Source organism: Crinia signifera, chromosome 5, assembly GCF_055691185.1.
Source record: "Crinia signifera chromosome 5, ASM5569118v1, whole genome shotgun sequence".
Classification (NCBI taxonomy): Eukaryota; Metazoa; Chordata; class Amphibia; order Anura; family Myobatrachidae; genus Crinia; species Crinia signifera.
Window position 1 is genome coordinate 302,514,035 of NC_139221.1, and position 27,439 is coordinate 302,541,473.

General features: G+C 45.5%; 1 protein-coding gene across 2 annotated transcripts in view; it reads left to right on the forward strand.

Moving 5' to 3' along the window:
- Window positions 1-14,709: 14,709 nt before the first annotated feature.
- CDK14 (cyclin dependent kinase 14) overlaps window positions 14,710-27,439 on the forward strand; it is a 505,408-nt gene continuing 492,678 nt past the window's right edge. Inside the window, exon 1 of one of the 2 annotated variants that reach the window (XM_083189415.1) lies at window positions 14,710-15,293. In XM_083189415.1, coding sequence (XP_083045541.1) covers window positions 15,203-15,293 — 91 coding nt within the window. In that variant the 5' untranslated portion in view covers window positions 14,710-15,202. The remainder of the gene's footprint in view (window positions 15,294-27,439) is intronic. The other variant, XM_083189416.1, reaches the window with a different exon arrangement.

Here is a 27,439-nt window from a genome sequence, read left to right on the forward strand (position 1 = left end):
GACTACCCGCAAGCCACCTTTCACAGTAGCCAGACGACAAGCAAACCACCTCTCATAGTAGCCAGACGACCCACAAGCCCCCTCTTGAGGGGGCCGGGACACACATCGGGAGCTGTGACACATCAGTGGGACAGAGGTGTGTGTTTTTATTGAGTGACAGAGGTGTCTATGTGTGTGTATATAGATACTGTATACATTGGTGAGGGGACTGTGGTAGACCAACATTTATCTTGCCTCCGGTCAAGGACCTTACGCCACTGATGGCGCATGCAAATGGTCGCCCTTTCTCCCTCACACTCTCTCCCTGTCTGTCTCTCACAAACTCTCTTTTCATTCCTCACACTCTCCCACACATTCCCACTCTCTCTCCCACCTCTGTCTCACACACTCCGCCCCTCTGTCTCTTAAGCTGTGTACACACGGGGCGATATTTCGCACATATCGCTGGCAATTTGGTCGCTGAGCGACCATATTGCCAGTGATTTCATGTGCTATGGGCGATAAATTGCCGGGAGCGCGCTCCCGTGGCCAGCCCTGCAATGGTCGCTTGTCGCAGGAGCATGCTCCTGTCACCAGCTCTTTCCCCGGCAGTCACCTGTTTCCCCCAGTTTCTCCTTCTCATCAGCGATCATCTCTGGTCGCTGATGAAAAGGAGACATTGAGCAATATATTGCTTGAAAACAGGACACTGAGCAATATATTGCTCAGCGATATATTGCTCCGTGTGTACACAGCATTACACATGCATTCTCGGTCTCTCTTTACTTCTCTCTTTGTCTCAGGATAGGCAGCAAGAGAGGCAGAAATATTTTCTTTAAAACATATAATGCAGTGTTGCATACAGCAGCATCGACATCTGAATCAGGCCCAGAGTTTTCCAGAGTTTTCTTCTGCTACTGTAGGGCACACCCCCTAGTGGCAATAGGTACATCTATAGGTGGAGTTAGACACACCCCCTGGGCGGATCATGACTTACGCTCTCAGCGGCATGGAGCATTCCACTAGCAGCTAAAATCTCCATGAAACTAGTTTTCAAAAGTAGGCAAGTATGATTTAAATGTATCCCCTTGGCGACGAGCATGTACCCTGGCTCTCCCCTGCAAAAAAATCCCCATGGCAAGAATGAAACACCTGGCAAGAAGCATGTAACCCCTGGCAACAAGCGATATAGGTAAGCAGCATTTATATGGTATAATTATTTAGTTTAATGGGCATTACGGTATTGGCATTATGTTTTATGGGCATTACGTTGCTGGTATTATGTGTAATGGGTATTATGGTGATGGCATTATGTGTAATGGGCATTTCGGTGTTGGCATTACGGTGTTGGCATTATGGCCCTTATTCACATTGACACGTTCGCATGCGAATTCGCATGTATCACCCAACTGCTCCCATTGCGCATGTGCAGTGTACGCAATGCGCATGTGCAAACTGCGAAATTCCTATTCGCAAGCAATCTTCCAAGCGGTTTCTGTCGTCCGAGCGAAGGTTTAGCCAGTAGGCGTGATGTGGGCGTTTGTATGGGCGCGTCCAGTATAATGAGCAAAACTGGGCGTACACATGGGCGTACATGTGGGCGTTCACTCCGAGTGGTGGGTTTGCTTTCGCATGACTGCAACAGGGATTGTTCCCACACAAACTCCAAAACGTTCGCAAGCTCAAAGCAGGTTTTCAGTTTCGCACACCATACTTCTTGTGAACTGCTCATTCGTACGCTTAAAACACAGTAGCGAAATGGGGAAATCAATAGCACCTGAACACCATTGTGACCAATTATTGGTTGATTGTGACAATCATTTAACTCTGCTCCACTTCAGTTTGCATCACAAAACCAAACAAGTGTTAGCAGACACATTTAAATTATTATGGTAAGGTGAATTGTATGCCACAAATGCAAATGCACTTAACACATTTATTAATTGCCCTTATATAACATACCTTTATGTACATTTTCACTCTGCCATGTGTAGCATGTTTGCACTTTCAAACACATTAGGGACAAGAGCATGTTCGCACGCACACTGTGGTGCGTGTGCGTGTGAAAATGTGTTGGCGCGTGCGAGCAGTTTTAATTGCACGCAATGAAAGGCCACACCCTTTTTAGTATGGGTGCAAAAGCATGAGTTCGCAAGCCCTATAGGCGTGACTCTGCAAGATGCGTACGTGCTGTTATCAAGTGTAACACTGCGTGCGTGCGTGTGTGCATGCGAACGAATTAACCTGAATAAGGGCCTATGTGTAAGGGCATTTCGGTGTTGGCATTATGTGTAATGGGCATTTCGGTGTGTGGCATTATATGTAATTGGCATTAAGGTGTGGCATTATGTGTAATGGGCATTACGGTGTGGCATTATGTTTGATGGGCATTACGGTGTGTGGCATTATGTTTAATTGGCATTACGGTGATGGCTTTATGTGTAATGGGCATTACGGTGTTGGCTTTATGTGTAATGGGCATTACGGTGTTGGCATTATGTGTAATGGGCATTACGGTGTGTGGCATTATGTTTGGGCATTACGGTGTGGCATTATCTTTAATTGGCATTACGTCTGTGATGGCTTTATGTGTAATGGGCATTACGGTGTGTGGCATTATGTGTAATTAGCATTACAGTGATGGCTTTAGGTGTAATGGGCATCACAGTGTAAATTTTTGTAACGCGCATTCGGCACACACTTTCCCCGTTTCTGTTGTATGTGTGTGGGGGGAAGGATTGTTTAATCCTTGCTGCATACTAGACGGGAGAGGATAGGGTGGTGAAACGATGGCGATGGTGATGGGCCACTTGCTTGTGTTGCCCCCCAGGCTGAAAGTTGCCAGCCAGCCCCTGGTAGTGTCAGTGATGTGATTGCTGATGTAAGTGTGTGCGTGTGTCCCATTGCAGTGCCCTTTGCAATAAGTTCCACAAGATACTCCTTCAAAAATATCTGTGACCCGTCACTATCCAGTAAATACTGTTGACCACGAGAATCCTATTTCTGTGAACATTTATCAATCTGTTTATTTTTTCTTGTTTAATGCCTTCTGTAGAATCCTCCAGACATCCAGACCGCTATGGTAACAACTCTACCCTGAGCAGAGGTCAAGCGGCCAATTTGCAATTGAAACTATTTTAACCCTAATCTTTCTAAACATCAAAGCAAGTTAAGTTTTGCCCGTTTTTCATCTGGCAGCCTGCACACCATCATACACTGCAAACTGTAACCGAGGGAAGGTCTCTTCTGAGAAAGTGCTTACCAAATGTCTCTGTAACCAAAACGATATACTCATTAATCTGCTAAAGAACCCGCCTCAGCTGGGCATACAATTAGGAAATCATCTAAGTGGGGGATAATCACATTTCATTCAGCAAAAGCCCAACGTATGAAAGCAATTAGTGTGAAATGGTATAAATGAAAGGCAGATTCCAAATCTCTCTTGTGGGTAGATGTATCAGGCCTTAAGGGACGATTCAGCTTGATTCAGTCCCTGGCGTTTTCACTCTGGGGACCGATGGTGCGGCTCTGTGCATGCTATAGGCGGATATACGCACGAGCAGGGACGCAGTGCGAATGCCTGTGACGACTATGCCCAACGTTTCCTGGGTGTGCCCACAAAAAAGGTGGGTGCTCCCAGAAAAATGCTGGGCTTCCCCCTGTGAATGCAGACGCACTAAAGTCTGCACAGGACATCAGCGCCCGGCCCCTGATCAGCCATCTCTGGTAAAAGTCAGATAAAAAAATGACAGGAGCTGGTTAGTTGTTACATAAAGGGGTATTCAGTCCCAACAGAGATTTCCGATCCACAGAAATATTGGCTGTTTGCGTGAAATAGATCGAATGTTCTTCTTTTTTCCCCCATCTTCGAAAGTTGGAAAAGACATGGATCGGCAAATCCACGTATTTTTCCCACGGCTTCTATTTCACAAATGTAGCAAATGCAGATTCATTTTTTTTTAAAGAGCCAAATCTGCAGAGGCGAGTCTAGGACAAAAACAGCTGAGATTGAATAGGTCCCCCGATGCTGGCCGATATTTCCTATATGCGAAAAGATCGTCCCCCTTTTTAACTCTCTGCACATTATCTCTCTCCAAGCTTTGACACATCTACCACTCTGCTGATACACTTTGCCAGTCCCTTCATTGGTTGCCTGTATATAGTGTGGTGAGCGCAGCGAGCCACCGAGCCAGAAGCATGGCGAGTGCGCTCGCCACGCTTCGGGCTCATTGGTTCGCTGCGCTTGCCACACTATATAAAATCAACTCCACGCCGACGTGGATAGTGGCGTAATGAAAAGGTCGGGCGGACCCTCACGGGGCCTTCCACGCTCGCCACATTTTGGGGTGCCGTGGATAGTGGGGGGGGGGGGTGTCATTCAAGCCTAATTGCATGTCAAGTGTCTGGCATGGCATCGCACCCCAGAAAATCGCATGCGATTTTGCGGGAGGTGCAATGCCATGCAATGAGATGGGCGTGGGGACATAAGAGTAGTGAATAAATTAACTTAAAAATCGCATTGCATCGCATGCGATTTTGCTGGAGGTGCAATGCGATGGCCTTTGGCATACAGAGCAGTGAATAAATTAACTAAAAAAAATCGCATCACATCGCATGGCACGTCACCAAAATGGCAAACAGAATAAATGAATAGCTGCGGCGCAAGACCATAAAAAATGTATATCATACAAATCAGTATAATCACTTCCAATCTTTCAGCACTGGTGGACCATTATCTACAGCCCCTTGTCTCGAAAACAAAGTCATTCCTAAAAGACACAGGAGATGTGTTAAGGAAACTAGAAGAAGTAATATGGAATGAGGAATGTACTTTAATAAGTGCAGACGTTAGCACTTTATATACAATAATCGATTGGAAAAATGGACAAGAAGCGATAAAATTCTTTCTAGAGAAAAGTGACTACTCTATAGATTTACAAGAATTTTTAATAGAAGCCATTGCCTTCATTTTAAATAATAATTATTTTTATTTTAATGGTGGTTATTTTATACAGATTAGGGGCACCGCCATGGGCACCAGGTTTGCCCCCAGTTACGCCAACTTGTTCATGGCCTTTTGGGAGAATAATATAATAATAATAGTAATATTAATGACAAGTTGGTGGAGGGGGCAAGCCTGGTGTCGTGGTGGCGTTTTATCGACGATATTTTATTTATCTGGAGAGGAACTGAAGATACTTTAAATAATTTTTGTGAATTTTTAAACCGAAATGATCTTAACATAAAATTAACTTTTAATGTCAGTAAAAATGAAATTGTTTTTTTAGATCTAAACATCTACATTGAAATGGGAAAAATACAAACAAAAACCCATAGAAAAGAAACGGACTCAAATTCTTACATACAAAGAAATAGCGAGCATCATGACAGATGGTTGAGTAACATACCATTGGGGCAATATATGCGCCTCAAGAGGAATTGTTCGAAACCTGAAGTCTTAAATAAGCAACTCGAAGAAATTGACCAACGTTTCTTACAGAAAGGATATACGGAAAAGTGTTTAGGTGAATCTAGGACTAAAATAAATGAAATAGAAAGATCTAGTCTTTTAAAACCTAAACAGATCTCGGACAGCACGAATAAAAACTCTAATTATGCTGAATGGGCCTTTCTGTCTCAATATGGAGCTCACCATAAGACAGTTGAAAAGATTATAAGAAATAATTGGCGGATAATTCTGGATGACCCTGTTTTGGGAAAGGTTGTCCCAAAAAAACCAAACTTCATATATAGAAAAGCATCTTCTATGAAAAACCTTTTAGTAAAAAGTGCACTGCCTGAAAAAGTATCAGGTAGTGAAAGGAATAAAGGATTCCACAGATGTGGGTCCTGTTTGATGTGCCGGACCACCGCAAACAAACCCTATGAGAAGAAAGTTACAATTTTTGAAGTTAATGGGACTAAACATAAAATAAATCAATTTATAACGTGTAATTCTAGAAACGTCATTTACCTTTTGGAATGCGAATGCGGTAAATTATATATAGGAAAAACTAAACGGAATTTAAAGCTGCGAACAGCAGAACACATATATAATATCCGCAAGGGACTTGTTTCGCATCCATTGTCAGACCAATTCTGTAAATATCATAATAAATGTGAGGGAGCGATCAAAAGATTCATAGGAATCCAACAGGTCTTCCCTCATTGGAAGAACAGAGATCTCGAAGCAAAATTAGCCAAGAGTGAAATGAAGTGGATTTTTATTCTTAATACACTGTCACCAAATGGACACAATGTAGATTTCGAGCTTAAATGGTTTTTAGATTAATTTATGTATTTACAGTCATTTTAAATATTTTTAAATATTTGAGTATATTTTTATCATGTATTAATTGCAAATATTTTTTCATCTTTACATGTTCTTATGGAAAAGCACAAGAAATGAGGATAAGGGACTTGTCACTCTCCCGGTAAATAGGGATGGACCTTACTGGAATACGAAGTACAGTATAGTAGGTATCATGAGGAGAGTGACTAGTTTCCTTAGTACTATAAGGCTTATGCAAGCATTGCCCATCTCATATCCCTCATCAAAGATGGCCGCCGGGGAATCCTGATGAACGACAGAAAGCAGTTCATCAAACATCATCTAAATAAAGACCCGCGAAGCCTGATTGAAGAAATAAGGTGGGGGAGATGTAACGCCGATATATCGTGGATGGAAGAACCCGTAGAGATGTCTATCGCTGTAACAGGGATCAGCGCTGAAACCGGAAGCCACGGAGCTACGTTTGGAACGCAAACCCGGAAGTGCGGTCTGGAACGCAGAGCACTTCCGGGGGCGCGAAACGAACGGACGCCCAGATTGGCTGTCTCTCTAATTAATGGCATCAGGATAGTGGTATAAATATCGCCACAAGCTAACAGGCAAATTATTCAGCCTGAGGAAGGAGAGTGGACCTCTCCGAAACGCGTTGCACAACTGGACACTGATGCACTTTATGGACTCAGCACCTTGCATGCACTAGCACTTTGTTCCCGGGAACCAGTTACCTCAAGCCACCTGCGGTGGTGCCGCAGACTTGAACGGAAGTAATAGCCCACCGCAACCCCATTCTAGGGTGAGGTACCTTTGCTTTATATTCCCTGGATCCTACTGCATGTCTCTGGTCCTGATATATATTTTTAAGTATATTTTCAATTTTACCTGTCTTTTTGCAAAATTATCCTTGCAATATTTGTTATCACTGCAAAATTATCTTTGCATTCTGTTTTTGCTTTTACCCTTTGAAAATAAAAGATCATTATACTGATTTGTATGATATACATTTTTTATGGTCTTGCGCCGCAGCTATTCATTTATTCTGTTTGCCATATATATCTGGAGGTGGTGTACCTCTTTAATGAATAGCAGGCTGCACTACTATAAATTAATTGCGCATTCTTCCCACTACCCTCTGTTATAACGTCACCAAAATGGCCCATGCGATGCGATTTAGCTGCGTTAACGTACGTAGCAAATCTGGGCGCCGTTCTAGGAAACAAGTACCTGTCCTTGTGTTTTCCTCCTATGTCCCTATAAGTTGTAAGCTTGCAGCAGCGCTCTCCTACCTCCAAGTCTGTCTGTTGTTACCCAGTTTGTTATATCACTGTCTACTATTGTAAAGCGCAACGGAATCTGCTGCGCTATATAAGACACTGTAACGGAATCTGCTGCGCTATATAAGACACTGTAACGGAATCTGCTGCGCTATATAAGAAACTGTAACGGAACCTGCTGCGCTATATAAGAAACTGTAACGGAATTTGCTGCGCTATATATGACACTGTAACGGAATCTGCTGCGCTATATAAGTAACTGTAACGGAATCTGCTGCGCTATATAAGAAACTGTAACGGAATCTGCTGCGCTATGTAAGAAACTGTAACAGAATCTGCTGCGCTATATAAGAAACTGTAACAGAATCTGCTGCGCTATATAGGAAACTGTAACGGAACCTGCTGCGCTATATAAGAAACTGTAACGGAATCTGCTGCGCTATATAAGAAACTGTAACGGAATCTGCTGCGCTATATAAGACACTGTAACGGAATCTGCTGCGCTATATAAGACACTGTAACGGAATCTGCTGCGCTATATAAGAAACTGTAAATAAATAAATAAATCTACTCCTTGGTCATCAAAGCATGCCTTCCAGCTGTCTCATTTACAGGAGGACACTCCCATTAATTGGATCCTGTCCCACCCGCTGGTCGCAGTGTCCAGCGGGCAGGGTGAGACAGTAGAGAGACAGTCGGTGAGCACCGCTACTCTACATATGGCATATATCAGTGCAGGGCAGGGAGGCAGAGCTGCCCAGCTGCTTTAGAAGCGCTGAGTAAGCCCCCAAGATGACTGAAAGGGGGGTCACAATGCTAAGCTACAGCCAAGGCCATGCCCCACCCATCCAGTGGATCCGCCCCTTTTCATGTCAGGCATGCCTGCGGCGTGGCAGTTCCCGCTTCACTGCAAACCAGATCAAAGCATTGTGAGATCACTATCAAAGCTGCTTCAAAACTGGTTAAAGAAATACTGTACTACATAAGTCACACATGTACAGTATAGCAATCATTTACCGAGACGCTCGGGGGAAGGACGAGTAATATATTAATCCTTTTAACGTTCCAAGCTCGAAAATCATGTACTTTAATGGAAAAATATCTGAACAGTGCTTTGAATCTACTAATTTGATGACCTTTGTGAGCTATAGAACCATTTTTAAATGATCAGTTTTAAGTTATCAGCGCTGTTCATTTTAAGAAGCATTAGTGAATTAATTTACCCCTGAGGGTAAACACTTGGCCTAGAACTGTCCCTGTATACAGTATATTAGGTACTTATGTAATATCTGGGTGCCCGATTTTTTCATCGCATCGCATGCAATATAGTGGCATTCAATTAATGCGATGTGATTTTTCATTGTAAAGACCCGATTTTTAATTGTATAGTCACCCATGTGTGATTTCATACCCCCACTATCCAACTAAGCATGGAGTTGATTTTATATAGTGTGGCGAGCGCAGCGAGCCACCGAGACCGAAGCGTGGCGAGCGGCCGCAGAATACATGTAAAGTAATCCGCGTCGCCTCGCGGGGCTCGCCACGCTTCGGGCTCGGTGGGTCGCTGCGCTCGCCACACTATATAAAATCAACTCCATGCGTAGTTGGATAGTGGGGGTATGAAGTCACACATGGGTGACACTACAATTAAAAATCGGGTCTTTAAAATGAAAAATCGCATCGCATGCCTTAAGTAGTGGCATGCAATGAAAAAATCGAGCGCCCAGATAATACATAAGTACCGAATATAACTAACAAATCTGCTGTTTGGTAAATGGAAAGGCCTGAAAACACCAAATACAAGAATAAATCCTTAATAGCAAACAGCTAGAGAAATGCACCTTGGGCGATTTTATTCTGATGCCGCAACTCTCAGTGCGGCAGTTAATTGTTTTTTGTTACATTTACTTTCAGCGTAAAGATCATGGAAAATGTGGCACTATGAAAACACGTTGGGATCTATTATGAGTATGATTTGCAGATAAGGCACGGTCTCTATGTACTAAACTTTTCCAGTAGAATTGCTCGAACTGCGAGCAGAGAAACAACATGGAGACATTTTGGATACCAATGTATAGTTATGGTTCTTACACACCAGCATTTACTCTATGGCCCTTATTCTGGTTCACTCGCAAAGGCAAATTCCTTCTCAAATGGACAAAACCATGTGCACTGCAGGTGGGGCAGATGTAACATATGCAGAGAGTTAGATTTGGGTGAGATATTTTGTTTCTGTGTAGGGTAAATACTGGCTGCATTATTTTTACACTGCAATATAGATCTCACTTTGATGTAAAACCCCACCCAAATCTAATTCTCTCTGCAAATTACATCTGCCCCACCTGCAGTGCATATGGTTTTGTCTATTTTGAGAAGGAATTTGCCTTTGCGAGTGAACCAGAATAAGGGCCTAATTACATAGACTTTCTCAGTTCCTGCACCAGAAGAGTTTGTAGCAATCTAATTTGCATTGTCATTTTGTAGTATTATTATTATTATTATTATTAATAATAATAATTAATCTTTAGTTATATGGCCCCACAAGGGATCCACGGCGTACAGAGTAAATACTGTAAATGAATAACCGAAACAGAAATCAGTGCCTTGCAGTTGAATACATACAGGACAAGTACAGGGCACATGACCATAGCGACATCAGCAGAGGACACTGGAATAAGTATCAGGGTGGCAGAAAACCGCAGGATTTGGTGTCATCAAAAATGGTTTAATTAACAGTAGAAGAGTACATGAGGAAAGAGGGCCCTGCTCGTGAGAGCTTACATTCTAAAGGAATACACAATCAGTAGATTATGAAGACATCTGCATATCTGTAATTCATACTTGCTGACTCTGTGGCTGCCCCCTCCCAGGAAGCTGCAGCCAAGTTGGGTCAACAGGGGGAGGGGCATCGCTGTAGGTGTTTGGTGCACCTAGATTTCCAGCTACGACGATGTGATTCAGAGTGATATCATCCCCTGCCCACTTCTGCTCTGCAAGTGGATTGATGAGGTAGTGGAACGGGTGCCGGACGGTTTCCCGACAGTCGGGATCCCAACAGTCATTTACCCGACGCGGGGATCCCGACTGTCAAAACGCCGACAGCCAGGTGCCCAACGGCCACCCGCTATTTTCCCTCGCGGGGGTCCACGACCCCCATAGAGGGAGAATAGAATAGATGTCTCACGTAGCGAGCCACGGTGCCTGCAGCGTGGAGAGTGCAGCGAGCCCACAACGGGCTTTTTTGCGCTCGCCATGCTGTCTGACTCTGGGCAGTCGGGATCCCGACGTCGGGATAATGACTGTCGGAGTCCCATACCACACCCCGTGGAACGGGGAGTATGTGGGTGGCTGACCAGCTCAGAGACTTGTCTTCTTTTATGGGTAGCTAGGAGTGTCACCAGATTTTCAGGAGTCTCCCGGCCATTCCTGGAGAGTAGGTAAGTATGATGTAATTATGGAGATAATCAATTCTTTACACCAAGGATAGTACGATAGTTTAGTGTTCATTTAAAATGGAGGCTGGAAGCCATCTTGTTCACAGGTATGAATAACAAATAAATCATACCTCCCAACTGTCACGATTACAGCGGGACAGTCCCGATTTTTGGGTCCTGTCCCGATGTCCCACCCGCGGCAGGCATTGTCCCGCTGCGGGGTGTGGCAGTTGGGAGACCCCCCAAACTAATAGAATAGACGCTGTGTGCATGCGCACAGCGTCTATTCTCGTATGAAAATGAGGTTGCGACTAATTAGCATAAGCCACACCCTAATTTGCATACGCCCGCCCCCTTTTCGATCGCTATTTCATCAGCACAGAAGTTGGGAGGTATGGATAAATAAATAAAACTATTTTCTCTGAGAACATGTTCTGTGTGAATAGGTTCTATTATTACAGAATATTTTCACTCTTCTGGCTTTCCCAGGTTTGCAATCCATGTCCCATATATCATGTAGCTGTGTTTTGGCTACAGTACACAGAGCAGATGTTGAGACCTCCTGAGTATGTGAGAATTGGGAAACAATGTACTTCCCTTGTTCGCCTCTATGCAATAATATGACATGTATATATGGTTGTGCTGTTATTAAATTGGTTACATTTAATTGATTAGCATAAAATATGCAGAAAGGTAATAACCTAAATGGTGATTGGTAGCAACGGTATAGTTTTGATACATAAGTATGTCTAAGCTATTTACTAAAAACGAATGAATCTACATACTGTGCATGGACTGGTTTGGTGACACAGGGATCTGAGGAGGAGAGCTGCCAGGGGGATGGGGAAAGAGAAGAAGGAAAAGGCCACTTCCCCGCTTCTCTCAAGTTCATCCAGTAAAAAAGGCACATCATGCCATTGTCAAACCCGGGGGAGGGGGTGCGGCGCGATTGCCCGGAAACCCCTACTCTTGGCAAGTGGCTCAGATTTTGACAACAATAGCATTGGTATACAATATGATTTGGGGGCGTATCTCCCACAGACAATGGAGTTGCCTGCCTCTGGGCTCCAAGTCCTGAAGAAGGCGCCTGCATGTTCTGTGACACCTGTGTGGTTCACAACGGGATCCAAGTTTGCCGTTGCTCTTCAAACAAAGCTCTGCCGTGCACCCACTGCTGCCGCAAAGTTAATAGGCTGTGTACCTATAGCCCTACTATCAACTGCATTAGAAGACACTACAGCCTCTTTTTGGTACCACTCATCCTGTGCGGCTAAATCACAGGGTAACTGCAAGCTCCGGGCCCTGTTTACTTTCAGAGCGTGATCTATAAAATTACCGTATATAAGTCATGTGTGTTGATACGGGGGCACCAAACGTGAACTTGTCTCCGGGAGACTGAGATGAACTTACGCCCCTTATGCGATTACTAGAGCTGCCAGCACATGATGCAGTTTAAGGGACAGAGCTAATGCACATTCCCAGTGGTAGCAGGTTCTTCTACCAAGTTTGCTGTGTGTGTTGATCTCAGTCCTCAATAAGTGCACTGGACCAGAGAGCAGCTACCAGGAAGAAGAAACGGGAGCCTTACTTATAAAGTGGGAGAATGTAAACTTAGAAAGTGCAGTACTGGTTCAATTATGTTATGGTATTTATTTAGTTATTATAGTCCTCACATCTCTCTCAGAACTTTGTGCCTGAGCAATAAACATTTCTTTAACCAGTATTGAACTAAAATTATTTCTAGTAAAATGAAATCTTTAACAATAGGGAAGGTGCATAATGACGCACCGGTAATGCCTAAAGACAATGAGTACCTGGTAATGAGGAGGATTATCAAACCAAACATTCAGATAGAGGATAATCAACAGCTCTGCAATATACATGTGTGCAAGGCGGAACTTGGTGCCATCAAACATGGTTTAAGTAAGAGAAGGAAAAGCACATGAGGGAAGAGGGCCCTGCTCGTGAGAGCTTACGTTCCCATGAATGGCTCTGATGTAAGGGTTGAGAGTGACTATGGGCCTCATTCAGTTCAGTTCGCTAGGCTGCGTATGTTAGACCACTAAATGTCTATAGGGCTTAAGTCAACACAGTTTTTCACAGTTTTTCACAGTTTTTTTGCCTCAAATTTTGTGGACACGGACACCACGGTTCGAGCACGGAGCCTCGCTGTACGTGGCACACTATTATATTCTCCCTCCAGGTTCTAGCGGAGGGTAGGGAATGAAATACCGCCTGCTGGCACAAAAATAAGTGAAAAACTCATGTCGACCTTTTTGACTATCGACCTTCCCATTGTCAACCTAATGCTTGTGTCGGCCTTCCTACCTTAGCCAAGTCGACCTATTTCATGTGTCGAGTTAAGCCCTGTCGACCAAATGTAGGTAGTTATACCAGTATAAAATGTAAGTAGTGAATGGAGACCATTTATGGGTAATACCCTTTTCACACCGCACAAAAAACCCGGGTCAATCCCGGGTTGTTGCTGGCAATCTGACCCAGGATAAGAGCAGTGTTATTCCTGGGTTGAGCGATCAGGGTCCTTTTCACTTCTATGGAGGAGTCAGCAGCATCCCCTCAGTGCCGCCTCCTCCCCCACCCCAGGGTTGGCCAATAGGTGGGTGCTGTGGGTACAGCTGTCCTGGGCCCCGGCCTCTGGAAGGGTCCGGGCAGCTAATTTTGCCACCATAACCCCCCCCCCCCCGACTGCCTCCGCTCCGCTGCGCTCAGTGCGCTGAACAAAGCAGGTCCTGGAGCGCAGGCTTATTCAACCCAGCATGCTGGCGGACAATAAAATGCTTCACCGGCTTTTTAGCCAATCAGAGCTCATGTACCAACAGCCAATCAAAGCAGCTGTTGGTACACAAACTCTGATTGGCTCTAAGAGCCGGGTTACGGAAAGTCAAGTGAGAAGGAGGAGGGGCCCGGATTGGAAATGAGTCCCGGGCCCCTCCCATGGCAGCTCTGCCCCACCCACACATGACGCACCCACCCTTGGATGACGTCATCGACCCAGCAATAAGCCGGGTCACTGTGAGCAGCAAACATCGCAAATGTCAGGTCGCTCTCTGGACGGACCCGTGCCTAAATCCCAGGTGCCACCCAGTGTTTGTGATGTGAAAGGGGTATTAAGCTAATGTTGGGAGACGTTTGAATTGCATGTTATAAAATGATTACAAAAGCACATGTCATAAGGCTAGCTCCAATGTTCCATCATTTATTTGAGACATAAATATAAAAATTATCCTTATTGTTTATTATCAGCTTTTAAGTATTTATGTGTTGTCACAAGGTGTCCGCAGTGCCGTGGGGGAAATCACAGATCCATATATCGACTGATTGCAAGATCCTTCTACAGGACCGTGGCGGAACATAGCGGCAGCTGGTAGAATATTTCGCTCCTGAATCTGCTGGATGATCACCTGGCGTGAATGTCACTTATGCAGAGACATACAGGACAGTGTGTGCATGAACACATTCAGCTCCCTATGTGCCCCATGCATGATATTGATTGTCTAGCAACCTGAAATGTAAAACGACCACATCTCCATTTTAATGCAGAACCTTAATGAATGCTCATCAAAATCCTAATAGGCCTGGTAGTGTTCTTCTCACACAGCTGAGCTCCATTATAATGAGTGACCACAGTAGACCGAGCTGCGCTACCCCATTTTCGCCGCTAGATGGCGCAGTGGAGCTGCAGTATCCGGATGGCAGGCTGTGCTGTGCTACAGGAGACCACACTGCTAACACCCTATAGCCAGCTACAAGCCGGCTCCTGGATCTGCTTCATCATCCGAGCTCAGAACATAAACACTACAATGACGAAGACATAGGAGGGGGTGGGAGCCCAGAACAGGCAGGGAGCATTGGGCTGTGCAAGTAGCAGCAGTAGGACCAGCTGAAGGCATTGCCTGTTTCCTGCATCCTGGCTGCAGAACCGTCCTGGGCTGCTTTCCTTTCACCCATTGATATATACTTTCTCCATACATAGTTCCATTTGTTGCAGCAATAGTTTTCATTTGTATTTTATATTATTGGAGGGGAACATTTTTTTTTTTTTTGCAAATAAACATCCTGAGAATATGAGTCAGTTTCTCTGGGCAGCGGCTGTGTGCAGGAGCTGAGCCCCGTCCCGGTTGGCTGCAGGAGCTGAGCCCCGTCCCGCTGGCTGCAGGAGAGTGCACCACACTGGGATCCCTGCTGCTGTGTACACCGCCCGGCACATGTGTGACATGATTGGGGCGCAGCCGGCGCAAAAGCTCAGCAAGATGAAAAAGTTGCGGAGAACTTTATCGGAGAGTTTTAGTCGGTTAGGTAAGTGGCCTCCATCTGCCTGCGTGCTATTTACCCCTCACTCTGTGACACTGTATGCCCCTCCATCTGCCTTTGTGCTACTTACCCCTCAGTCTGTGACCCTATGCCCCTCCATCTGCCTGTGTGCTATATGCCCCTCCATCTGCCTCTGTGCTACTTGCCCCGCACTGTGATACTGTATGCCCCTCCATCTGCCTCTGTGCTGCAAACCCCTAACTCTGTGACACTGTATGCCCCTTCCTCTGCGCTGCTTACCCATCACTGTGACACTGTATGCCCCTTCATCTGCCTCTGTGCTACTTACCACTCACACTTTGACCCTGTATGCCCCATCTGTCTATTTTACATGCCCCCCTCCATCTGTCTGTGCTACTTACCTCTGTGATGCCCCCTCCTCCATCTGTCTGTGCTACTTACCTCTCTCTGTCCTGCCCCCTCCTCCATCTGTCTGTGCTACTTACCTCTCTGTCATGCCCCCTCCTCCATCTGTCTGTGCTACTTACCTCTCTGTTATGCCCCCCTCCTGCACCTGTCTGTGATGCCCTCCTCCGTCTGTGCTACTTACCTCTGAGACGCCCCCTCCATCTGTGCTACGTACTTCTGTGATGCCCCCTCCATCTGTGCTACTTACCTCTGAGATGCCCTCCTCCATCTGTGCTACTTACCTCTGAGATGCCCTCCTCCATCTGTGCTACTTACCTCTGAGATGCCCTCCTCCATCTGTGCTACTTACCTCTGAGATGCCCTCCTCCATCTGTGCTACTTACCTCTGAGATGCCCTCCTCCATCTGTGCTACTTACCTCTGAGATGCCCTCCTCCATCTGTGCTACTTTCCTCTGTGATGACCCCTCCATCTGTCTGTGCTACTTACCTCTGTGATGACCCCTCCGTCTGTGCAACTTACCACTGTGATGCTCCGTCCATCTGTGCTACTTACCACTCTGATGCTGCGTCCATCTGTGCTACTTACCTCTGTGATGCTCCGTCCATCTGTCTGTGCTTCTTACCTCTGTGATGCTCAGTCCATCTGTCTGTGCTACTTACCTCTGTGATGCCCCCTCTGTCTGTGCTACTTATCTCTGTGATGCTCCGTCCATCTGTCTGTGCTACTTACCTCTGTGATGCTCAGTCCATCTGTCTGTGCTACTTACCTCTGTGATGCCCCCTCTGTCTGTGCTACTTACCTCTGTGATGCCCCGTCCATCTGTGCTACTTACCTCTGTGATGCTCCATCCATCTGTCTGTGCTACTTACCTCTGTGATGCTCCGTCCCTATCTGTCTTAGTCCTGAGATAAACTTCCCTGTATTACATGTACTACGCTGTGTGTGTGTGTGTGTGTGTGTGTGGCCACATGTATGTATGTATGTATGTATGTATGTATATCCTTGTGTGTGTGGACTGGGATAGCTTTCTGGTTAGTTCATTCATCGAGACGTTCCTAGTTGACCACTTCCTGTGCAGAAACTGGCACATACCAGAATATCATAGATAATGTATGCTGGCTGCTGCAGTGCAAAGTCTCTGTTCCCGTTCCTCTAGAAGCTGTCAGTAAATCTACATGGAGGGTAGAAAGAGTTATACCCCAACCCGGGTTTATACAAATGTGGCACACTGATGGCTGATCCTGTAGTTGTGTACACACACGAGACGTAAACTATAAATTATAGCTGTGCACAATAATGATATCGTTGTGACCATATCATATAGTTATGCGCACCCTGACAGTGACTTTATTTTGCGTGTATGCTCCACATCATTCAGTGGTCACCAACCATTAAATGATTTGCTCCACCTACCAAAGGCAAAACATCCATTCGCAGCCGTGTGGGGGATCGCAGCGTGAGAGGGCGGGCGGCGTTAGATCCACAGCGTTGCGTTGGACCAGTATAAGGTCCATTGTGTAGTACGTAACCAGCCTGAGGCTCCTATTCCAGTAGACAATGGTTTTTTAGTTAAATGTAGAAAAGGTTAAAGATCTGGACTTGCATGACGTTCTGCAGCAGCTAAATAGACTGTTGGTGGACACCTTATTACTGTAACCACACAGGGTTTTGTGTATGCATTCATTGTATCAAACATCATACATTCCCAGTATCTCTCTGCATTGTTGCGTATGCTTGGCTCAGTAGTGTGATCTGTGCAGGCTTCCCCTGGGGGTTGCTGGAACATCTGATTTTCCGGTACTTATGTATTATCTGGGCTCCCATGTTAAATGCACCCCGTTTTTTCATACCCCTACTATCCAACTACGCATGGAGTTGATTTTATATAGTGTGGCGAGCGCAGCGAGCCACCGTGCCCGAAGCGTGGCGAGCGGACGTGGTCTCATAAGAAAAACGGGAGCCCAGATATTACATAAGTACCGATTTTCCTTGTATAATCTACTCTATAGTTTGGCATTGTTCTCCAGCACTGTGCGAGTATGCAGGGAGCCCTATACTGGTAGCCTACAGTATCTGTATATGATGCATCTGTCTATGGAAAAGTTTTCAAAGTGTAATCCTTTCATGTATGTCAGGGTTGCCAACCCTCCCGGAATGGCCGGGAGGATCCCGAAAATCGAGTCCCCCTCCTGGCCCCCCCGGAAAGGTGGGCAACCCTCCCGGTCGTATCGTATGGGCTGCACATAATATCTATCGAATTGCAGGAGCGAACACATGTGTTTTTTAACCACATGCGATCGCTCAAATGCAATCCGCGGGTGGGGGGCGGAGAGAACGCTTTCGGTGGTGTCAGGTTTGGGGAGTGGGGGCTGGAGTGACCGCTGCCGGTGTCCGTCTGGGTACTTTAGTGCAGTGAAGGAGCGCTATCGGTCAGCGGTGGCGGCAGATTTGTTTAAAACCCTGGGCAGTCCTCTGATTGGCTGAGAGAGTCGGCCAGTGTTTAAAAAAAAAAAAAAGTCAAATTCTGCCGCCGCGCTGACCCACACCGCCTGCTATCTCTACTACAGAGTGCTATGCTACTCCGCCGCCCTCTGCCTGCCCTCTTTCAGCACCCGATGTGCCATCGCAAGATGGCATGAGACATCGGGTGCTTAAAGGGGATACTTTTTGCGCCATAAGATGTGACATTGCATTGCACTTCAGTACATTGCACTTCAATCCGATTGCCTAAGTCAGTGGTTCCCAAACTGTGTGCCTAGGCACCCTGGGGTGCCTCAGGGCACTTGCAGGGGTGCCTTGGGTTGGTGGACCAAGATCAATTCATATTATTTATGGCCAATGTACCAGGCAAAACCAGTGCTGGTGGCTGCCAATCATAATATATGTGGACAAATCCTGTCTCTCACCAGATAACTGACATATAAACACAATGCATTTAATTTAATATTTTTTTTCTGAATTGCTCGATAAGAAGCATTTGGCCTGGGGGTGCCTTGAAAATATTTTGATGCTCTAGGGTGCCGTGATTCAAAAAAGTTTGGGAACCACTGGCCTAAGTGTATGGGCAACATTACACTTTATGGAGCTGTTTTACTGCCATAGAGAAATGTTTTTCAGCTATGTGCTGCAATGCATCTGTCATCAGCTGCTGATTCCCTAGACATATGACGGTCATTGTACTCACAACAGCCGACAGTTCTCCAGAGGTTTAGTGGACACCTTGATGGTTGTGGTATATTATGTCAACAATGTCTAGGACGACACCCAAAGGCTGACACCAGCAAAAGGTTATAATTGAAAATGTTGACACATTGGCATTATTGACACCCAATTAGTGTACTGCATCCCCTCATTCCCCTACCCCTGCACTCTGCACACTTTACCATTCCCAATCAGAGTCCACACGGATGATAATGTATGAAGAACCCCCCCCCCCAAAAAAAAACCCCGCTCAACATTTTCATATTGACCATAGCTACGGTATACCATGTGTGGCAGATCCAGGGGGTGGGGGTTGACATTGACATAGGGGAGTAGGATTCACTGCCAGTGAGTCAGTTGATGGAGACTGCAGAGTCCTCTCTGGAGCCACCACTGATATCGACCATATAGGGGCAAATTTACTGGTTATGGTATAAAACATAGACTGACTCATGACTCGTCATATGGCCGACCACTAATGGTAGACGGACAAAATGTCGACATGGAAAGGACGACATGCGTTTTTAGGGTGTCTGTGTTGACACAGGTCGACATGGACACTAAGTGCACCGCTGTGCTCGCCATGCTTCGGGCTCGGCACACTATTTTATTCTCCCTCCACGCCCTAGTTGATAGTAGGGCATGAAATATCGGCATGTCGGCTGAAAATTTTGTAAAAAAAATGCATGTCTACCTTTTTCATGTCGACCTTTTGACCATGTGGACCTTTAGACCCTCTCAACCTATTGTGTTGACCTTTAAACCCTGACAACTTTTTGATGGTCTACCTTTTGACACTGTCAACCTTTTGATTGTCCTCCATCAGTGGTCGACCATATGACTGTCTATCATGAGTCAGTCTATGATCAGTCCGGATACCAATGTACTAAGGTGGGAGTTCTATTTCACATGGGATGTTTGCTATGGACAACCAATGAGATTCTGGGCCAGATTCTATAAGCTTCAAAAGTGATAAAATGGAGAGTGATAAACAGCCAGCCAATCAGCTCCTGCCTGCCATGTCACAGACTGTGTTTGAAAAATGTCAGGCAGGAGCTGATTGGCTGGCTGTTTATCACTCTCCATTTTATCATTTTTGAAGCTTAGAGAATCTGTCCCTTTTATCTACTATCTTCCAGAACAGGGATGGGGAACCTTCGGCCCTCCAGCTGTTTTAGAATGGGCAAACAGCAAAACTGTAGCAGGGCATGCTGGGATGTGTAGTTCAACAACGGCTGGAGGGCCAAAGGTTCCCCATCACCAATCTAGAAGGTACTAAATAAATAAATAAGTAGATTCTGTTTGGTTGCCTATAGCAACTTCCCATCTTAGTAAATTGACCCTAATAGTGTTGACCTAGACACATTCTTTCAGCCGATTGGATTGGCCGGTGAAGTGTACGGTCCCGGCGTTCCCGAGCCGCGCATCTCCCGGCTAGCATACATGCAGACATGAATTTGTTCTATAGAAATCCTCTCCTTTAACAGACTGACTTTGGAACAGAATACTTCCCCCTCTTTCTCCTATTTCATTTGTTGAGCTGTAAACGATAATGAAGGATCTACAGGGCATTGGTACAGCTGATGCGCCTCCCAGTCCGCACACTTACTCATAATCCCCATCATTTAAAATCTAGATATTTGTAATGGAGTGCAGCGGTGTGGTTATCCTTGCAAAATGCGGAGCGCCGGATCGATTCCTGTATAAAACGGGGCATTAAATACCAGCTGGCGCGGAATGCGGACGAGCACTTCCATTTGTAACCAGATACAGCTTGGGTTAACCCCTTGTCGTCGTGCTGCGGGCCAAGCTGTCAGCTGCTTCATTCTCTCACATTTGGGAGTACAGATGGCTGAATTTTATGATTTTAAACAGTTCTGTAAACTTGCGTTGTCTGTACAATAACCTTATGGATTACATGTTATATCCCCTTCAGGGCCTCAGTGTAACGTAGTGGAGGACTCTGGTCTGTGGCAGTTAGGTATGTGTGTGTATGTACTGTATGTAATATAGGTTCTAGATTGGTTCTGGTAGAACAGATCAACGACCTCTAAGTCAACAATTACGTGCTGCAACGCATCTAGTTAGACGGATAACTATAGTCAACAGTTTCTAGGTGGAATGGATCGGGACGTGCCAGGGGTGGACGGTGGCAGGGACGGAGGTCGCCCATGGGAACACCCAGGAACAGCATCTCAAACGCTCTATCACAGAACATACTAGAATCCGTCCCTTGATTCCTTCCCAGACTACTATGTATGACGGACATCTCAGTTTAATGTTGTGGTGAATGGAATAATTTGAGGACATCACTTCAGTGTGTGGTGCTGGCTGTGAGTGGCTGCAGCACTGGAGAAGAGTGTTTGTTGTGTCTACAGAAGCCAGAGGTGTGACCGCTGGGGGTAGAGTACACTGACAGAATGGATCTAGTTATTCTAGTGTTGTCCGTAAACAGCGTCTCTGATTGTGTAAGTCAAATAATACTCCATTACCCAACTCTTCTGCCCTGAGGAGGCGGCAGCGGTTATACACCCCAGTACTGATTGTTTTGGGGTTATTTATTAACCCTGGAAGTCCATCACTTTCAGCCATTACTTCCTAGAATACAGCCTCCTGCACAGAATGTATATAGTAATAGATGTATTTTTAGATTTATATGGATGTAGTAGGGTTTTTTTGTTTTTGTTTACAGAAATATGGAAATTTTAGTGGTAGAGTATGATCTTTGTGCAATTGCACAATTGGTGTGAAAAACTGCCCTGTTTGAAATGTACTTTGCTTTCATAATCGCTGCATCCCTTCGTGAACAGGCACTCGGCAGAATAAATGTGATATGCAGGACAAGTGGAAGGCGGCACTCAGAGACCTGCGAGGTTCACCACTTCATCATCCTGATGATTTGCACCTTCTATGTCTGAGCTCCGCTTTCCACTTGTCCTGTGTGTATGTGTGTATATATAGGAATACACGTTGCTGTTTACTTGAATTTATTGCCGTGAGTGCCGCCAAATTGGATATATATATATATATATATATATATATATTGCTAACAGACCTCCTCACCTCTATGGGGGGATTCAAGAGCTGTGCATGCTGTAAGCCACTAGATGGCACCCGTCTGAAGTCTGAACCATTCAAGTGTTGTTCTTTTTAGGCCACAGTCAGCCGCCACCGCTGATATTACTATTCTGTTGCTTTGGGCTGGTAACCCTTAGAGTGTAGAGATGGGCAAAACGGCTCACTGAGCGGACCCGGGTCGACCCGGGTCGGTCAGTGAAAAGATCTAGATCCTTTGGGCGGCTCTGCGACTCACTTTGTGTAAAAAAGACAGTTATTTATGGTTTGAGTTAGTGTACCATACCTCCCAACATGACCCTTTCCAGGAGGGACACAATGCTCTGTTTCTGGACTTCCCTCTTAATGTTTGATTGTTATTACCTGTGTGGAAACACCTTTCTTACCCATTTACCTGTTTAGAACAGGTAATAGCAATCATTCGTTAAGAGGGAAGTCCAGAAACAGAGCAAAGTCGTAGGTCAGAGATGGGGAACCTTTGGGCCTCCAGCTGTTGTTGGACTACACATCCCAGCATGCCCTGCTACAATTTGCTATTTGGCCATGATAAAACTGTTGCTGGGAATGCTGGGATGTGTAGTCCAACAACAGCTGGGGCCAAAGGTTCTCTAACCCTGACCTAGGTGGTGCACTTAACATAGATTGTTCTCCACAGTATTAGCTCGCAGAATCTATGGTTTTACACACAGGGGAAATTGACTAATAATTGAATAGCCCTGCGTGGTAAACACAGTAGATAATTGAATATTGAATACGTTGGGTTTGCCCCCTTATATATCTCAGGGTCTCTTCCTGTGGGGCTACCGGTCTCTGTACTACTACTACAATTAGCCTGTAGCCCCTCCCCTTGAATATCTCCCCAATAGGCCCTCTCATCCGAGCCGGGCAGTGCGATGTGTAGGCATAGACTACAATGGGCTATCGCCATCTCAGAATGGCGGTAGCCCAGGGGTGCGAAGCCGGACTGCCCGATGTTGGTACATCGGGCAGCTTCGCATCCCCCATAGAAACCTATGGGGATGCGGCCGGCGGCGCTGAAAGGGGGATCGCAGCAGGGATCGGAGATTCCTGCAGCGGTTCCCCGATGATACATTTAGGGGATACTGGCTTACTAGAGTAGAAGATACCATGTCTCTGGTACATGTACAGCTGCTAGCCAGGGAGTACACGGAGGGTGTCAGAAGGAGAAGAGGAGCTTACAGCGGGATGCGGCTCCTTAAAGCGTTCTGTATATTGCACATTTTAGAGAAATGTAATGACATCATCTCCAAGCGCCAGGCCTGCGGTGATCCCCGCCGGGACCACTGATCGCCGTGCTGGGGACAGCCCAGCACCAAGGTAAGCTGCTGGGCTGCCCCCAGCCCCCGTGCACCCCTCCAGCCATAGACCTGGAGGTGAATGGATGCCTCACACCGGCATCCATTCACCTCCTCCGCTGCTGTCTGCTGAATATAGCAGACAGCAGCGCAGGCTGTCTGTGCCCCCCTGTCCAACCTGCGGATGCTGCGGTCCCCCATTGATGTAAATGGGAGCCGGGTCAGATGACCCAGTGTACCCATTTACACCGACTGCCCTCTACCCAGGTCATAGTCATGTTCTACCATGGTCAGGACCTGGGGAAACAGTCATTTGGTCGACTGAACTAGGTCGACATTAGGTCGACATGCTGAAAGGTCGACATGGTTTTAGGTAAAAGTCGGCGTGGTTACAGGTCGACGTGGTTTTACGTCGACATGGAACAAGGTCTACATGGTTATAGGTCAACATGAGGAAGGTCGACAGGTCATAAGGTCGACATGGGGATTTTCACTGTTTTTTGAGCCGACATGTGCCGACAGGCGGTATTTCATGCCCTACCATCCACTAGGGCATGGAGTGAGATTATAATAGTGTGGCAAGCGAAGTGAGCCACTGTGCCCGAAGCATTGTGAGCGATGCGAGGGTCCGATTTCACTTCCAACTGTGTTGACATTCGGGTCAAAAAACAGCGAAAACCCCATGTCGACCTTATGACCTTTCGACCTTCCTCATGTCACCCTAACGTCCATGTCGACCTAAAACCACGTCGACCGTTCCATGTCGACCTCTTCCCATGTCGACCTTTCTGCATGTCGACCTAGTGACTGTCTGACCAACGCTTGTCTGACGAACAATCCAGTTCCCAGGACCTGGGTAGAAGTCCCGTGTAAAGGAACACAGCGTGTCCCATTTACACTGCCGCTGACCGGAGTCTGACCCGCTGAAGACCCGGGGTTTTGCGGCGGTGTAAAAGGGGTATTAATTTTGCTCGTTGCCAAGGGGGATTAAATTTGTTCATTGCCAAGGGGGACTAAATTTGCTCATTGCCAAGCCCCCCCCCCCCCCCCCCTCCAAATGAAAGTTAAAAGAAGGCCCCCTCCCCCTCCAAATTAAAGTTAAAAGTATTACACAGCCCAGCAAACTCAGATCTAGTAAAAAAAAAAAAAACATGTGCACTGCCTAACCAAAGTCTGTGTGTCTGTGAGAATGTGTGTTCATACTTCTACACAACTTTCTATGATACTGTACTAGTAGAAGATGGTGAAGCAATCTTGCAATGCCTCTGCTGTTGGGCTCCTTCAGGGCTTCAAGAAGAATCTAGATCTGCACATGACACAGCAGCAGCAGCAGCAGCAGCAGCACAAGCAGGCTTGTTTTTCTATTCACTCAGTCTCCAATTAGAAGAAAATATCTCAGCTGCCAAAGGTGGCAGTGCTGAGCTCAAGCAATGCATTGTATTGTATGCAATGTAAAGCGAAACTGATCCGGATCACCATTTTGGGATCGGCGGATCCCTCGTTCTTTGGAAGGAGCCGTTCAAAAGAACCGGCTCGTTCACGAACGACCCATCTCTATTAGAGTGTGAAGCTTGTATATTCTCCCTGTGCTTGGGTGGGTTTCCTCAGGGTGCTCCGGTTTCCTCCCACAATCCAAAAATATACTGGTAGGTTACTTGGGTCCCAACAGAATTAACCCTAGCCTGAATGTGTGTGCGTGTACATATGATAGGTAATATAGATTGGGTACTTGTTTCCTAGCAGTATACCATTATACTAAATAAGGTATGCGTCGCAACGCGATATTGTACAATAAAATATTGCATCGCATCGTATGCCATACAATGGCATACGATGCGATCGTATACGATTTTTGATTGTACAAGCACCCTGATGGGTCCTTACAATGTTAAATGGCCCCCCATAGTCAACGGCAACCTGAAGCGTGGCAAGCGCATCGAGCCCGCGAGGGGCGGCGGTACGCGTCCTCCGACCTTTTCATACCCCCACTATCCACGTCGGTGTGCAGTTGATTTTAGATAGTGTGGCGAGCGCAGTGAGCCACCGTGCCCGAAATGTGGCGACCGGACGCGGAATACATGTAAAGTAATATGCGGTGCTCGCTGCGCTCGCCACGCTTCGGGCTCGGTGGCTCGCTGCGCTCACCACACTATATAAATTTAACTCCACGCCGACGGGGATAGTGGGGGTATGAAAAAGGTCGGAGGACGTGTACACGCTTCGGGTTTGCGCTTCGCCTTTGCGTTGATAGTGGGGGTTCTTGTACAATTAAAAAATGCATCGCATGCGTGGTATGCAGCGATCAGATGCCGTAAGATGGACATCAGGGGCGTCGTGCTAGGAAACAAGTACCTAGACACAAGCTCACTCATGCAGGTACTGATGGGAATGACCCAATATTTTTTGTAAAGCGCTGTGGAATATGTGTGCGCTATATAAATAACAGGTCATAAATAAAAATTATATATTTTTTGTTTATGATCTGTTATTTATGTGTATTATACAGACAGTATTTTCCCGAATATATCTTGCACAATTTGCAGGACTTTTTATTTGAATCTAATTGCAAAAAACTTTCCAGGGTTCTTTTTAAAGAAAATTTTGCAAGTTTCTTTCCCTGAATTTATTAATATAAAAAAGTGGAAAGATGTATGTATGTATACATATATATGTATATATTGTAACCTTTTCGGGATTTTAACCCCTTCCTGACAGAGCTAGTTTTTGCGTTCCTGACAGAGCCATTTTTTTCAAATCTGACATGTCTCACTTAAGTGGGGATAACTTTTTTTTGCTTTTACTTATCCCAGTGGTTTTGAGATTGTTTTTTCGTGACACCTTGTACTTCAAATTAGTGGTAAATTTGGGTCGATACAGTCTGTGTTTTTTTGTGAAAAATACCAAAATATCGTGAAAAAATGGAAAATTTAGCGATTTGCAAAATGTTAAATTTTCTGCTTGTGAGACAAATAATCTTACCACTCAAAATAGTGAATAACTAACATAGACCATATGTCTACTTTATGTTGACATCATTATTTCAACTTCCTTTTAATTTTTTGGGACACTAGGAGGCTTACAATATGAATAGCAAATTCTCAAATTTTCAAGAAAATTTCAAACACTGATTTTTTTAGGGACCAGTTCAGTTCTGATGTGACTTTGAGGTACTTGTATGTGAGACACCCCCATAAATGATGCCATTTCAAAAACTGCACCCCTCACAGTATTCAAAACAGCATTTTGGAAGTTTGTTAACCCTTTAGGTGTTTCACAGGAATTAAAACAAAGTGTAGGTGGAATTTCAAAATTTCTTTTTTTTTGCAGAGTTTCAATTTTAATACATTTTTCTAACGAATACAGTAGATTTTACTAGAGAAATGTGACTAAAAATTGATTCCCCCAATTCTTTGGTTTTCATAAATATCCTATATGTGGCCCTAGTGTGCACGGTGACCAAACCACAGGCTTCATAATAGAAGGAGCACCTACTTGATTTTGGAGCCTCCTTTTTATGAGATTATTTTTTTAGGCACCATGTAGGTTTCTAGGCACCATAAGATGCTAAAAGTTAGGAACCCCCCCACAAGTGACCCCATTTTGCAAACTACACCCCTCAGGGAATTCATCAAGGGGTATAGTGTACATTTCAAACCCCCAGGGGTTTCACCAATTTTGATACAACTGGGCTGTGAAAATGAAAAAAATTAATTTTTCATTTTCACAGCTCAGTTGTATCAAAATTGGTGAAACCCCTGGGGGTTTGAAATGTACACTATACCCCCTGATGAATTCCCTGAAGGGTGTAGTTTGCAAAATGGGGTCACTTGTGGGGGGGTTCCACTGTATAGGTGCTTCAGGGGTCATTCAACCAGAATCTGTGCTGCAAAATCCAAAAATCACTCCTTCCCTTCTGAGTCCTGCCATGCACCCAACTGGTATTTTTTGGGCACATGTGAGGCATTGCCGTACTCGGGAGAAATTGGGGCACAGATTTTGGGGTGCTTTGTCTCCTTCATTCCTTGTGAAAATGAAAAATTTTGAGCCAGATCTGCATTTTTGTGTAAAAAATGTAATTTTTCATTTGCACAGCCCAGTTGTATCAAAATTGGTGAAACCCCTGGGGGTTTGAAATGTACGCTATACCCCTAGATAAATTCCCTGAGGG